Consider the following 14,844-nt stretch of genomic DNA (forward strand, 5'->3'; position numbering starts at 1 on the left):
GCTGCATCCCTGATTTCTCATGTGGGAAATGGCTCTAATACCTTGTTCTGGACAGATAAGTGGCTTAATGGATGCTCCATCAGAGATCTTGCTTCAGAAGTGGTGTCCAAGGTGGCTAAGCGAGCTCTTACCTCTATGACAGTGGTTCAGGCTCTTGAAAACAGGCAGTGGATTGCACATATCAACCCCCCCCCCCCCCCCTTTCCTTGATTGGAATTCAGCAATTTCTTTTCTTATGGGATACTTTAGGAGATGTGCAGCTTTCTCAGGAGGAAGACCGCCATGTTTGGAGACATGAGACATCAGGGGTGTTCTCCTCTAAATCCTGCTACAAGGTCCTTTTATTAGGTTCTACTGTTTTTGAGCCTTGGAAGAGATTATGGAAGACCTGGGCTCCTCCTAAATGCAAGTTCTTTCTTTGGTTGGCAATAAGAAACAAATGTTGGACAGCTGACAGATTACAGTTGAGGGGACTGCCACACCCAGATGTTTGCCCAATGTGTGATCAAGCCCAAGAGACAATTCAGCACCTCCTTACTGCGTGCATTTTTGCCCGGCAATTTTGGCATACAATTCTTGCTGCTATTGGCTTGGGGCATTTCACTCCGACTGCTGATGAGGGAAACTTTTCAGAATGGTGGGGAAAGGTGAGCCTTAGAGTTACCAAGACAAGGAAAAAAGGACTTAACTCTCTGATCATCCTGGGGGCTTGGTGCCTATGGCTTCAGAGAAACAGAGCAGTGTTTCATGGGGAGTCTCCTTCATTGCCCAGGATTCTTAGATGTTTCTCAGATGAGTGTGTTTGCTGGGTTTTAGCAGGAGCTAAGGAGATCGGTAGTATGGGCTTAGTTGCTGCCCTGGGCGAGGTCGGGTCTAGTTTCAGTACTTCTATGTAATTTCTTTCGGAATTTTGTGGGTCTTTGGGAGATTTGCTTTGCAACATCTCCTCTTTTGTAATGTTTCTCTTCCTCTTTAATATATAAGATGTGCAGTTCTCCTGCGCGTTCTCAAAAAGTACTTGATAATATCCCAGGGATTCCTGACTTGTGCAGCATTATCAGCAGGGACATCTGGGACATGCGGGACATGAGAAAATGGCACAGAGGCCCGTCCTGAAGCATCAGCACAAAGACTTTCTGGGCCCTGTCCTAACCTCTGAAAACCGCCAGCCTCCTCAAAAGCCGCCACATTAAATGAGTTGTCATGCAGAATTGGCCTCTCAGAATCCAATAGACCAGAGGAAATTGCACCAATTAATGAGGCGGGCCCAGGATCTTCAGATGGAGAGCCGGTTGTTAAAGCATTGGCGGCTCCTGGGACTATAACCGAAGTGACGAGCGCCGTTGGGGGAGAAACCGAAGGGGCTGGCGTCGGAATTGTAGAGCCCGAAGCGGCTTCCTCAGCCCCCACAGCAACCACAGCGCTCAAGGGTCCCGGGGCACTGAACGTCCCAACTGTACATCCAGGCGCAGAGCCGGCTCCACCACAAGGCCCGAGGCGCGCCCGGGGTGGAGAAGCCGAAGCGGTGCTCACTGCCCCCAAGGGAACCGGGAGCGCGATCGTTTCACATGTTCCCCCAGGCGCAGAGTCGGCCCGGACGCATGGCCCGAGACGCGCGTGCACTGGCCTGCGTCCAGGCACCGAAGAAATTGAATGTTGATCCCGCCGCCGCTTGCCGTGGTTCTGCTCGCGATCGTCGCCGGAAAAGGGTGGCGGCGGCGGAGGCGAGGGCCTCCTGTCCAAGATCGCATCTGAACGGCACACCCGCACGGTGATTGGGAACACCAGAGTGTGAGGAAAACTGCCGAAGTCACTGGCACCCAACTGCGGCTCCTCCGCCAGAAGATCTAATTCCGCCGGCACCAGCTCTGGCTCGTCGCACCATGCACTCAACTTGAAGACTGAAAGATCGCCGCCTTCCGCGGAGTCAGGATGCACATCTCGAATGAGACAATATTCATCGAGAAGTTGTGTTGTTGTTTCCAACCCCCAGAGGTGAGCAGGGATTCCTCTCAACTCGATGTCAACTGGCACTGGTAGCTCCCTCCCGCCGACGGCCATGGCATGTCTGGACCAGCGTTTGATGTGAAGACGAACGGTGGGAGAGACAAAAGGAATGCCGCCATTGAAGACCCGGCACGCTACCTCTTCATTGGGGAGAAACGCGATGAATGAATTCGGCGCAGCACGACGGAGGTCGAGCGTCTGCGCATCGAGGTTAAACCTCACAGCGAGCGCGTCAGACACGTCCGCGGCGCAGCCAGAATTCGATTGATCAATGACAGTGATGATCAGGGCCCGCCGGAGGTTATCTTCTGCCTGAAGAATCATCCTGGAGTGTTTGATGATCCTCCTGGGCCTCCCCAATGCACGATCGTGGCACTGATCAGCCGGACGTTGGGAAGGCACCGCAACAATTGCATCTTGATCGGCGCTATCCCTCAGGTTTCCAGGTCTTCTCCTCCTCTGTCCACGGCGGGTGCGCCTCTTCAGTCCGCCACCGCCATCTTCACCTCCATCCACGACTCTTCCAGCGAGACTGTCATTTGAGCCGGCCATCCCAGAGGACAGGGAGACAGGCCGCCACACCAGTCCTCGCCGCGGCAGGGGTGCGGCTGATCGCCGACGCGGGCACACGTAAGCACGGTGCCTAGGCAGCCGGCAACAGAAGCACCGCACCTGCCGACGACACACAGCAGCACAGTGGGAAGGAGAGAAGCAATTAAAACACTTCCCCCGAAGGTCGGAAGGCACGACCCTGGGGGAAAGAGGAGGGGGCTTGAGGTGGCGAAGGCGGCGTCGACGAGCTTGCCTTCCTTCAACTGTCACCCAGCCAACTCCAAAGTCATCCTCCCGGCCTAGGAAGGGAGCAGGCCTGGGAAGGAGAAGAGCCTCCTTGTATGATGGCCTACGTCGATGAAGTCCTGGAGAAGCCACGGAAGAGGACGCCGGGCTTCCATCGTCGCGCCACCTAAGGGCCTTGGAACGGCCAACGGCCAGAGGAACAGGGGTGGCCTCCGGCGCCAAAGGGGAGGAGGGAGTGGCCGCCGGGCCTGGAGTAGGCACCGACGTGGGGCTGTGGGGTGGTGAGGGTGAGGCGCCGGGGAGGGAGGGGATGGTAGGGGTTGGAAAGCACATAGCGTCGCTCCCAATACATAAAATTATCCTTTAAACAATTATCAAAGGTGCTCTGTTAAGCCAATAAAGAATAAATATACATGCCCTTGATTTTGAAATAAACAAAGGACCAAATCAAACAGATCCAGAGGGTTATCAAACTACACAATACACAACCTCACTAAAGGGAGACACTAGCGTGATATAGATCATCTCAAGTTAGTTCTCAAGCCTGCTGGTGTCCATGATGGTACACTCTATTCTCGACTATTTTCTTGTGAAATGAAACTATACTAAACTGAAGTGTGGAACCTAAACCTCAAGTATCAGATTCAAGGCTAAGTGAATCGTGATTTTATGTAAAAGAAGATCCAAAAGGGCAAATTCCAAATACACTGGGTGAAGGAAAATGGGGAAGTCTGGTTTCATGAACAGAATAAGGGTTCTCTGTAAAATTCCAGAGGAAAGAGACAAATTTGAAAAATGTGGAAGGCAGTAGAATTTACATGATTGTATTTTTTTATGAAGTTGTACCCCCACGACTATAAATAGAGGAACAATGACATACATAGGGACACGCTTTTTACAGGAAAGAACCGAATCACTCCACCTACGAAGTTGTATCATCTTCTTGCCTTCGCGTTGTTCTTTGTAAAGCCGAAGTTATAATTGTAATCATTTCCAATAATAAAAGATGAAGAGTACTGTATTTGAGATGAAGTATTTACTACATCCTTGTGCTTTTGTTTCTTCACATATTATCTACCTCTCTAACCTTCTCCCTTTAATTAATCTCTTCAAGAAAAGTTAATTAAAGGGTGAAGAGAAAATTAAGGGTGAAGACTGAAGAGAAAATTAATTCACTTGTGTTGCCTTGTTTTTTATTTCCTTCAGGGGTCAAAAACAAGTGACCAACACTACCTTGTTGGGGAGTCGGTACGCCAACAAGGTATTGCGATAAAATAGGCCTCACGTCAGTCAAGGAAAATAAACCATGCCCCACTCATGCACAATGGCACCCTACCTCATGTGGGAACAACGATGACCAAGGGCAGGCCCTTAGACCTGTGCTTTGACATGGGACAGACGGAAAGAAATTTTTGCACAACATAAAAAATCACTCCCACGGAAAGTCAAACTCGAACCTTAGGGACTGGTACTCAAGCCCTCTAACAAACTCAGCTAGAGGCTCTTTTGCAGGACATGAGAGCATGTGTGAGGGCATCCACAATTCCATTTCCAAGACTCTACCCGTTGGGTGGGGGGGCTTTTAGCCGAAGGTCCTCAAAACATTGGTTTGACAATCATTTTCAGATCTGTTTCAGACTTCCAGGTACAACAGAACAATTGACGAAGGTTTCTCTCGGTTGAAAATGGGGCATGACCATCACGTTCATGAAGACGAAGCCACAAGCTTTGGCTCTACGGTGTAAGCATGTTGAACCAACAAAAGTACAGGGTGAAACCCTCAAGATTTGCTCAACACAGCTATGGAAGAAAAGACAATCATGCCCTTAGTCAACTTTATAGTTCATATGTATAGGATTGAGTACATGATTGTATTTTTTATGAAGTTGTACCCCACGACTATAAATAGAGGAACAGTAACATGCATAGGGACATGCTTTTTACAGGAAAGAACTGAATCGCTCCACCTACGAAGTTGTATCATCTTCTTGCCTTCGCGTTGTTCTTTGTAAAGCTGAAGGTATAATTGTAATCATTTCCAATAATAAAAGATGAAGAGTAATGTATTTGAGATGAGGTATTTACTACATCCTTGTGCTTTTGTTTCTTCACATATTATCTATTTCTCTAACCTTCTCCCTTTAATTAATCTCTTAAAGAAGAGTTAATTAAAGGGTGAAGAGAAAATTAATTCACTTATGTTGCCTTGTTTTTTATTTCCTTCAGGGGTCAAAAACAAGTGACCAACACTACCTTGTTGGGGAGTCGGTACGCCAACAAGGTATTGCGATAAAAATAAGACCTCACGTTGGTCAAGGAAACTAAACCATGCCCCACTCATGCACAATGGCGCCCTACCTCATGTGGGAACGACCATGACCAAGGGCAGGCCTTACACCTGTGCTTTGACATGGGACAGACGGGAAGAACTTTTTACCCAACATAAAAATCACTCCCAAGTCAAACCCGAACCTAGGGAGTGCTACTCAAGCCACCTAACAAACTCAGGTAGAGGCTCTTTTGCAGGACGTGAGAGCATGTGTGAGGCATCCCACAATTCCATTTCCAAGACCCTACCCGTTAGGGGGGGGGGCTTTAGCCGAAGGTCCTCAAAACGTTGGTTTGACAATCATTTTCAAATCTGTTTCAGACTTTCAGGTACAACAGAACAATTGCCGAAGGTTCCCCTCGGTTGAAAATGAGGCATGACCATCACGTTCATGAAGACGAAGCCACAAGCTTCTACTCTACGATGTAAGCATGCTAAACCAACAAAAGTACAGGGTGAAACCCTCAAAACTTGCTCAACACGGCTATGGAAGAAAAGACAACAGTGCCCTTAGTCAACTTTATAGTTCACATGTATAGGATTGAGTACATGATTGTATTTTTTATGAAGTTGTACCCCACGACTAGGGATGAAAACGGTTTCGAAATTTTTCGGTTTTCCGGAAACCGTTTTCGATTTTTATCCGACCGAATTCAGCGGTAACGGTATTTTCGAAAACGGAATCGGTTGTCGGAATTTTATATCGAAATCGGTATCGAAACCGGTTTAGCATTTTGCCGACCGTTTCCTCCGGTTACCGAATTTAACCGGAATTTACCGAATATAGAATTCGGAATTTTCCGAAATTTAAAATTAAAAACAAGATAAGCGGGCCAAAGCCCACATTTTCAATCTGGCCCAAGCCGCCGGTCTCCTGCCCGCTCAGAACTTTGATAATTGACTGCGACAGGGTATTTATTTATATAGAATAATTTGTGCACCGTGCAGTTTACTAAGCGAGGTGGGACTAAGTGATAAAACTGCGCTCGCTACTGCCGGTCTGCTACATCGCGCTAATGGGCTGCAAGGTGCGCTAATGGGCTTACCGTGCGTGTGCGTGGTGCGACAGACGGCCGGAGCAGGGCCTCGTCACGTCCCATTACCTGGTGGCCACGTGCGTGCGATATATATATATATATATATATATATATATATATATATATATATATATATATATATATATATATATATATATATATATATATATATATATATATATATATATATAATATTTATATATGTGTATATATATATAATATTTATATATGTGTGTATATATATGTATGTGTGTCTCTATATATATTCCGTACCAAAAAGGTTGAGGTGTTTGAACTTTTGATCTTTGTGAATTGTGAACTTTTGGTATTTGTTGTATTATGAGCTTATTATGTTATATGTTTACCGATCGTATTTTAAATTTCGATCGTTACCGGTGTATTTTCCGTACCGAATTTTCGTTTCCGAAGTTTCCGAAATACCGATATCGTTTCCGTTTTCGGAGTTACCGTTTTCGATTTCATTTCCGAAAAAAAATATGAAAATGGTAATGGTTTTAGTGTTTACCGACCGTTTCCGACCGTTTTCATCCCTACCCACGACTATAAATAGAGGAACAATGACATACATAGGGATACGCTTTTTACAGGAAAGAACTGAATCGCTCCACCTACGATGTTGTATCATCTTCTTGCCTTCGCGTTGTTCTTTGTTAAGCCGAAGGTATAATTGTAATCATTTCCAACAATAAAAGATGAAGAGTAATGTATTTGAGATGAGGTATTTACTACATCCTTGTGCTTTTGTTTCTTCACATATTATCTATCTCTCTAACCTTCTCCCTTTAATTAATCTCTTCAAGAAGAGTTAATTAAAGGGTGAAAAATTAATTCACTTGTGTTGCCTTGTTTTTTATTTCCTTCGGGGGTCAAAAACAAGTGACCAACTCTAGCTTGTTAAGGAGTCGGTACGCCAGTGACATAAGTGTTTGTAGCTCCCATAAGTAAAAGTTAGCTATAGCTAGAAATTACTGAGAATGACACTCCAAACTGACAACCCTATGTGTATATTAATCTCCACCCGGTACCCTTGCAACTTCCACCTGTTACTCCCTCGACTATACAATTATGTTTTCGTTCTAGTAAGGTGGAATCTCTACCCCCTCTCCAAACAAATGGTTTGACGAGAATTGTCTCAATTAATTCTATTAACATTTATTGAGGCAATGCTTTCTAAAATTCTAAGTCATCAAAAGTTGTCATGTAAGGGTTGCCTAGTCATGAAGTCATCCAATCGAGTTCTCAAGCTAGGAGTCAGTCGCACCATGATCGAGTGAGCTATGGTGTCTGCCTTTCGTTTCCTAGGCAAGATTTGGCAAGGTTCCATGCCCGAGCGACATGAGGCGGATGATGCGCGAGCCAATAGGAGGGGAGCTCCGTGCAGGAGCAGGAGCGGGGAGTGCCACACAAGCGAGAACATGAAACACATGCAGAAGTCGATGGGAGAAAAGCGAGGGCAAGAAATAGAAGAGGCTACGCGGGAATCAGAAGCATGTGTCGTACGAGGGGGGAATCATGCACCTAATCATTCCACGAGACTGCCAGCAAGCTATCCAACACATCAATTGAGAAACGTAAAAGAGAAGAGGTCACGCAAGACCACAAGAACCACTTGTAATCCTCCACGACGGCATAGCGCATCCACCTCCGTCGTGTCCACGATTTCGCCTCCAATTCGGTACTCCCTCTCCTTCATGCCTACTTCCCCTTCTCTGGTAGTATGTAGCCCGATTTGGATTTCTAGCAGTTTGTGCTTCCTTCCCTCTCCTCTGTGGTGCCTCCCTCTCTTCCTCTATTTCTTATCTCTCCTCTGCTTGTACTTTGTTCTATAGATGCTGAGTGGAAGTACTCAAGTTCTTTGTTTTTACAGTTGCTAGCACAATGAAAAACTTGACATACAGAGGGTAAGACAGCCCTCGTGCATTATATTAAGAAGACCTTCTCATGCAGGTCAAGAAAACCTCCGAACCCCTACCCCACACATACACAGCAGCACCGTAGCCCATGTGAGAAAGGACCGCAGCCGATACCGGGACTTAGACCTATGCTTTGGCGTTGGACAGACGAGGGGATTTTTTAACCATAGCCTGAAATTCGCTCCCACTGGTAGTTGAACTCAGGACCTAAGGAGTACTATTCAGACCACCTAACCAACTCTGCTAGTTGCTAGCACAATGGCAAGTTCATTTATCATCATTAGCAATTATGATCCCAAAACCGATCCAACTCGGAATGGGAAGTCTGAGAATCCAGGATGGAATTATGCCTAGGCCAAACATTCAAAACAAAGATGTAGTGACATGCACCCTACATGGTGACTCATTTATGGAGGAATAAAGAGGCTGAAGAAACATCTGGCAGGTGGCTATGTGATACAAAAATGTGCATCAGAACTACCACAGCAGTTAGAGTGGAGATGAAAGACTGCTTGGATGATCATCCCTAGATGATAGTGACTAGAGATTTCACATCTGCACTTATGGTACTTATATTTGTTTTGCGCTCGCAGCACTACTAATTAAGGTATATTGTCATTAGAGACTAATTTGTTGTCATCGAGAGATGAGAGATTCTAGATTTGCTATTTTGCTACTTTATGTTGTGCACTAGTCCTTTAGTAGCACTATTTATTATGATATATTGCATCCTAAGAGATGGGAAATTGGGAATATTAAGGTATGATCTTCTGAATTTTAGTGGCATTATATATTAAGACGCTTGTATGGCGTCACGCCGTCACCTCACCGAGCGCCTGAAATGCCTAATCAACTCAAATGGACAGGTCGCCGCAGCTCAACTTATCGCCTTAATAACCATGATTTAAGTGTCAGATTTATATTAAAACCACACAGGACATGAGACAAGGAAAGAATTCATATTATGACAACTATCAAACACACTGAGCAACACCACATGTTGGTGCAACATATACAGGCAGAAATGGATCCATCATCAGCATCACGAAAGCATTTCTGGAACAGGATAGAATCAAAACACATGGACCTCATATTGTACATACCTGTAGATGAAGAGCAGCCCACGCTTTCTCAATGCTTTCTTTCAGATTTTCAGAGTTGATATATCCATCTGAGAAAATTAAACATGTTAGCACTTGTCCAAAATTATAACCTCTGAAAGGACTGCCTTTTTGGCCTAAAGTTCTGTTATATTAGCCATACCATGATTCCACAGCAGAACTCCATTCAGTCCAATCACTGATATACTTGGTACAGACTTCTGGGGATCTGATTGAAAGACTTAAGGATGAACTCAAAATATTAATCAGAACACACATGATCTTAGAATATTTGCAAGAGATTGACGCTAATTTAACTCTGGGACCTCTCCACTACGTAACCAGTTTGTCATTTAAGTAGCATTGAACAAAGTAGTTGCACTATGAGATGATATTAAACACACCAACCAAATAAATTTAATGCCCGAAGCACAACTCCCTACTCTGAACGCTTAGATCCGGTCCTCATGGCTTCACCAGGAGATTCTACAAGACTGGTTGGAAAAATATCGGCAGCGATGTCCTTTCAGCCTTGAATGTTATATCCAAGACTTTGCACCTGCGTTGTTAGGGTTGGTCCCTAGACGTCTGATTGATTCCTTAACGGTCAAAGATGCTCTCCCAGGTTTTCAGTGGATGACAGGTTTGAGAGGTGCGCTTTCAGTAAGAGTTATTGCTGAGTTTCTTGACCTCTGTGAAGCTTTAGAAGGCAAGGTGCTGCAGCCCGGGGTACAAGACCAACATTTCTGGAAGTTTGCTGCATCAGGTTGCTTTTCTACAGGTTCAGCTTATAGGGTTCTCTTTCAAGGAGCAGTAGAGTTTGGACCAGATGAAAGGGTATGGAAGTGCTGAGCCCCTAGAAATTGCAAATTTTTTATTTGGTTAGTTGAGCATGACAGATGTTGGACAGCTAATCGACTCACCAAGCGAGGTCTCGACCATATGGAGTGGTGCTTGTTGTGTGATCAAGATGTTGAATCAATCAATCATTTGCTTGTTGGGTGCATGTTTGCCAAACAATTCTGGTTTGAGCTCTTGAAGCTTGGATGCTGGCAAGGTCTCTATCCCCAACAGGAAGACCATTCCTTCGAGACATGGTGGATGAGTAGCAGCTCTAGAGTGATTGAGGCAGCAAGGAAAGACTTCAACTCTTTAGTTACTTTAGGAGCTTGGATTATCTGGAAGCATAGGAACATGTGTGTGTTTGATGGTTGAAGTCCGAGTCTGGTTGTGGCCCTTCGGGCAGCAAGGGAGGAAGTTGTCCTTTGGTCTCTAACAGAGATCAAAGCTTTGTCTTTCCTTCGGATAGATGAACTCCTGCTCTAGCTGTGTGGTGGAGCTTTAGGCCTAGCTAGTGCTAAGGTGTCTATAGAGTTCTTTTGCTATGTGTGTGTGTGTTTTTCTGTACTCTAAATTCTGGCCTCTGTAAGGAGGGTTTCTTGTAATTGGTCCATTTTGGACCTCTTTTTTCCCCTTCTTAATATATTTGATGCGCAGTTCTCCTGCGGATTCCAGAAAAAAAATCTTTGGTGGGCATGTCTTTAAATTTCGGTTGCTAAATTCTGCATTTGTATCTTTGCTGCCCAAAAAGACTGATGCAATCTCAGTGAAAGATTTCCAGCCAATAAGTCTCATTCACAGCTTTGCAAAATTGGTAACCAAGATTCTTGCTAATCGCTTAGCACCCCTAATGCCCAGCTTGGTCTCCAATAATCAGAGTGCTTTTGTGTGAGGAAGATGCATCCATGATAACTTCATAATTGTGCAGCAACTTGCCCAGGCGCATAGAAGCAAAGAGCCACACATTCTCTTAAAACTGGATATCTCTAAGGCTTTTGACACAGTTTCTTGGCATCTCCTGCTGAAAATAATGCAGTATTTGGGGTTTGGTCGGCCGTCGGCGCCTCATATGCCAAATTTTATCCGCTACAAGTACTCAAGTTTTAGTGAATGGCGTTCCTGGACAATCCATTACTCATCTTCGTGGCCTCCAACAAGGGGATCCTCCCCCCCCCCTGTTTTTCGTCTTGGTTATGGATGTCCTTACCTCTCTAATCCAAATGGTTTCTAGGAGTATTCTGTTGCAGCCCTTAGCTGGACAGCACCATTAGCCACGGATATCTTTATATGCAGATGATGTGGTCATCTTCTTGAGACCCAATCAGGATGACCTATGTGTGGTAAGGGACCTTCTGCAGTGTTTTGGGCAAGTATCAGGTCTGAAAACTAATTTGGTAAAAATTTCAGCCATCCCAATCCAATGTTCTTATGAAGATATTAAGAGATCCTCAAATACCCTTTTGTGTCCTTTTCGAAGCTTTCCCTGCGCATACCTGGGAATCCCACTATCCATCCATAAGCCTTCCAACGCTGATCTAACACCGCTGATTGATAAGGTTTAGGGTTTAGGGTGTGGCTATCCAACGCTGTCCATAGTTACAAGACATGAGGCAGCGAATACTACCATCTAGACTGCTAGTGTGTGGCTATAATTAATTCTCCATTTTTAGACTGCAAAACATTGTCTTGTAACAAATTGTAACTATGGACATGTAAGGGCTGAAACTCAAGCAAATACTAGGATAAAATGCATTGTGGTGTTGGGTTTAGGCAAATACTATTTTTTTCTTTTAACCATTAGAAATAGAAAAACGCAAAGACATTGAACAGTTCAAATTTTTTCGAAAAAAGGTCACATCCCAACTAGTCAATCAAATGAAAGGAGACAAATTTATAAAGTTAGATCAGTTAGCTAGCCTTATGCTTCTGTTCTCAGTGACATTTGAAGAACATCACTCATCACAATAGCTAAACATCTTTTTCTTCTCCTGCCAGACCTATATCTCATCAGTGTAAATATTATATCCTTATCCCTTACAACATAATTATGATAAAGAATTCATAAGCACATTTCACCTGTAGATAAAAAGGCTCACCAAAATTTATAGGTAAACCGTATCATATAGTTGATATCCAAGTATCGAACAATGAGGGCATCATGCCAAACAAAGCAAATCCAGAGCAAACATAAATGTTTCATAACTCATAAGAAACATATAAAAGGATACAGATAGCTGAAAACTGTGATGCATCAACATTGCCTTGCTTGAGATGCAATAAGATGCAACATCTACCGATCACTTCAACCACCTGACAGTATAAACAAACACAAATACATGAGCACTGTGGTATTGTTGATACTTAATAATCTGACAGAAATATTTCTTAAACTGCTAACAAAAGTTGAAAAGCATACGTTTTCATCAATCAGTGATGACTGTTCCAAACTACTGGAAGCCTCATCTTCACCTGAAATGGAACATAGATATATTGTTCAATTAACAGGCTGTGCTGACCACAATCAAAATGTGTAGAGTGTTGGATTTTCCAAAAGATCGCTTTGTTAACGAAGCAGTAGAAACAAACTTTGGCCACATGTAACTTGAGCTTATTTTCAGATAATAAAAATAAAAGGAGAGAAACACCCCAGGATCAAGCAGGCCAGTCTTAGAACTAAATTGGCCTCAAATCCAGTAAATTTTCCACTGCACATGAAAAATTAGCACCATTGAAACATGAAACATGACAGCATAACTTATTTCATTTAACCTCATAAACCCAAGGAGTAAAGGAAAAAATATCAAGATTATACATGGCAATAACTTTTGTTGTTTACTGATCATCTCCAAGACTCCAACTGCAAAGTACAATAGCAAGCTGACTAGCCTACTGAACAGACAGGCATGTTAGTTAAATTAAAAAAAAACATTTCACATGAAAAAATAGCACCACTGAAATATAAACAGTGATAACATAACATATTACTGTTCACCTCATAAACCCTAACAACTGCCAGTAAAAAATAACATCATGATTATACATGGCAATAACTTATGTTGTTTACATGTCACCTCCAACTGCAACGTACAATGGCAAGTTGATCTAATGCACTGAACAGGCACACATCAATTCAATTAAAAAATGGATAGGTTAATATCCAAGAGGCATGGGGGAAACTCGCATAGATTATAGGAAAACAATTAGAACACAGGCATTGAAGGAATATAGCTAACCTAGTAATATATGTACTAGATGAAAACAAGATCAGATTTGAACAAAAAGATTACACAGCTTTCAAATAATTCATCCCAGTAAGATAAAAGAAAGAATAAAGTTGGCAATCTATCTTCCTATTCGACTAGTGCAATATTGGCATGAATATTGTCATTCATAATTAGGATATCGAACTAGAGAATTGGCATAGATATCCTTCAAGAGGTGCAAAGCATAGCTGGGAAGTGAGGACAAATCACCTGATATGTAGACTACAAAGAGCTTCTTCTCCCTTCTTGATTGATTAATTGCATCAGGAATAGATCCTTTGTACATCAAGGAATTAATTGTTCTTTCCATCTGTACTTACAAAAAGGGTGTCATACAAAAGATGATTACATTGAATCGCACACATATGCTTACAGACTACCGTTCAAAAGAGGAAGCAAAGTAGTAAACTATATGCATTATAACCAAAAACAACAAAGGGGATCTTCAGTTGGTTATTGATGAACAACATGCTCCCACCTTTCCATTTACCATCACCATAGAATTGAAAACACGATGGAAACATTGCCATAATATTGTATCATAAATCATTCATGGATAAGGCTGAGGTTGACCAATAATATGACATCAAAATCCTCACAAGGAGCTAAAGCATAATTTTCTGTAAACCAAAGCTCCCACACTGTAGCGAATTCAAGTTACTTAGGTAGGAAGTATATTTTCAACATTAGAAAATCCAGAACCATGTCACCAAAAGGCCCACGCCAGTCATCAGGGTGACAATCCTTGACATCAGTTCTTGTTACCAACTTCAATTTCAAGTTTACCGAATCCTTTGTTGACATGACTAGAGAAATGACAAAAAGTAACAAAAGCAAGGGATGTGTAGAGAAGAAAACAGCAAAATCACCAGCGTTTTCTAAATTCTACTAATTAACAATCAAGCACTCCAGTGCAAAGTAAGCTTAGCACCAAGTTATTGCAAAACATCAACCGAGTCACCACCATTGAAATATCCAACTAAAGATGTTACTGAGTACGTTGCGTACACCCTGAGGGGTGGGGGCATTAAAGGGCGTATATTGGTTTATTGTAGCTAGATCAGATCGGAATAAATGTAGCCAAATAGCTTATGTTAGGGTTCGGGTGCCTGCAGAAACGGAAGGGAAACGGTGCGATACCCTTGTCGGTGATCGTCGCCGGCGAAGGACGCGATGAAGGCCTGAGAAGGTACGGACGAACGCCTGGGCACCCGGAGTAGAGCGGCGGCGGCGGTCGCCCAGTTGCCGCACTAGAGGGAGAACACGCTGGGCGAACGGCAGATGGAAAGGCCGAACCACTAGTGAGGGTGTTTCGTTCTGGTGCATCATGGTCCATTCTTCAAATTTGGTGGGATGACTTCATTCCACATATTAGTATTAAACAACTAACTATAAGAAATGAGGTGCTGATGGATTAACTCACTCTATTCCACAGACCAAACAAAAAAATGAGGAGTGAGAAAATGATGGACTATATCATTCCTTAAACCAAACACTCCATAGATGTGGCAACAGGTAGGAATGGCAATGTGCAGG

The 14,844-nt window shown here is 43.5% G+C and overlaps 1 protein-coding gene across 1 annotated transcript in view; it reads right to left on the bottom strand.

Moving 5' to 3' along the window:
* LOC100502378 (uncharacterized) overlaps positions 1-14,628 on the bottom strand; it is a 31,957-nt gene extending 17,329 nt beyond the window's left edge. Inside the window, exons 1-6 of the mRNA NM_001323921.1 lie at positions 14,449-14,628; positions 13,519-13,618; positions 12,462-12,514; positions 12,274-12,355; positions 9,369-9,434; positions 9,209-9,276 (exon numbers count right to left, since the gene is read on the bottom strand). Of these exons, the coding sequence (NP_001310850.1) occupies positions 9,209-9,276; positions 9,369-9,434; positions 12,274-12,355; positions 12,462-12,514; positions 13,519-13,618 (369 nt within the window). The 5' untranslated portion in view covers positions 14,449-14,628. The remainder of the gene's footprint in view (positions 1-9,208; positions 9,277-9,368; positions 9,435-12,273; positions 12,356-12,461; positions 12,515-13,518; positions 13,619-14,448) is intronic.
* Positions 14,629-14,844: the final 216 nt, after the last annotated feature.

This window comes from Zea mays, chromosome 4, assembly GCF_902167145.1.
Source record: "Zea mays cultivar B73 chromosome 4, Zm-B73-REFERENCE-NAM-5.0, whole genome shotgun sequence".
Classification (NCBI taxonomy): domain Eukaryota; kingdom Viridiplantae; phylum Streptophyta; class Magnoliopsida; order Poales; family Poaceae; genus Zea; species Zea mays.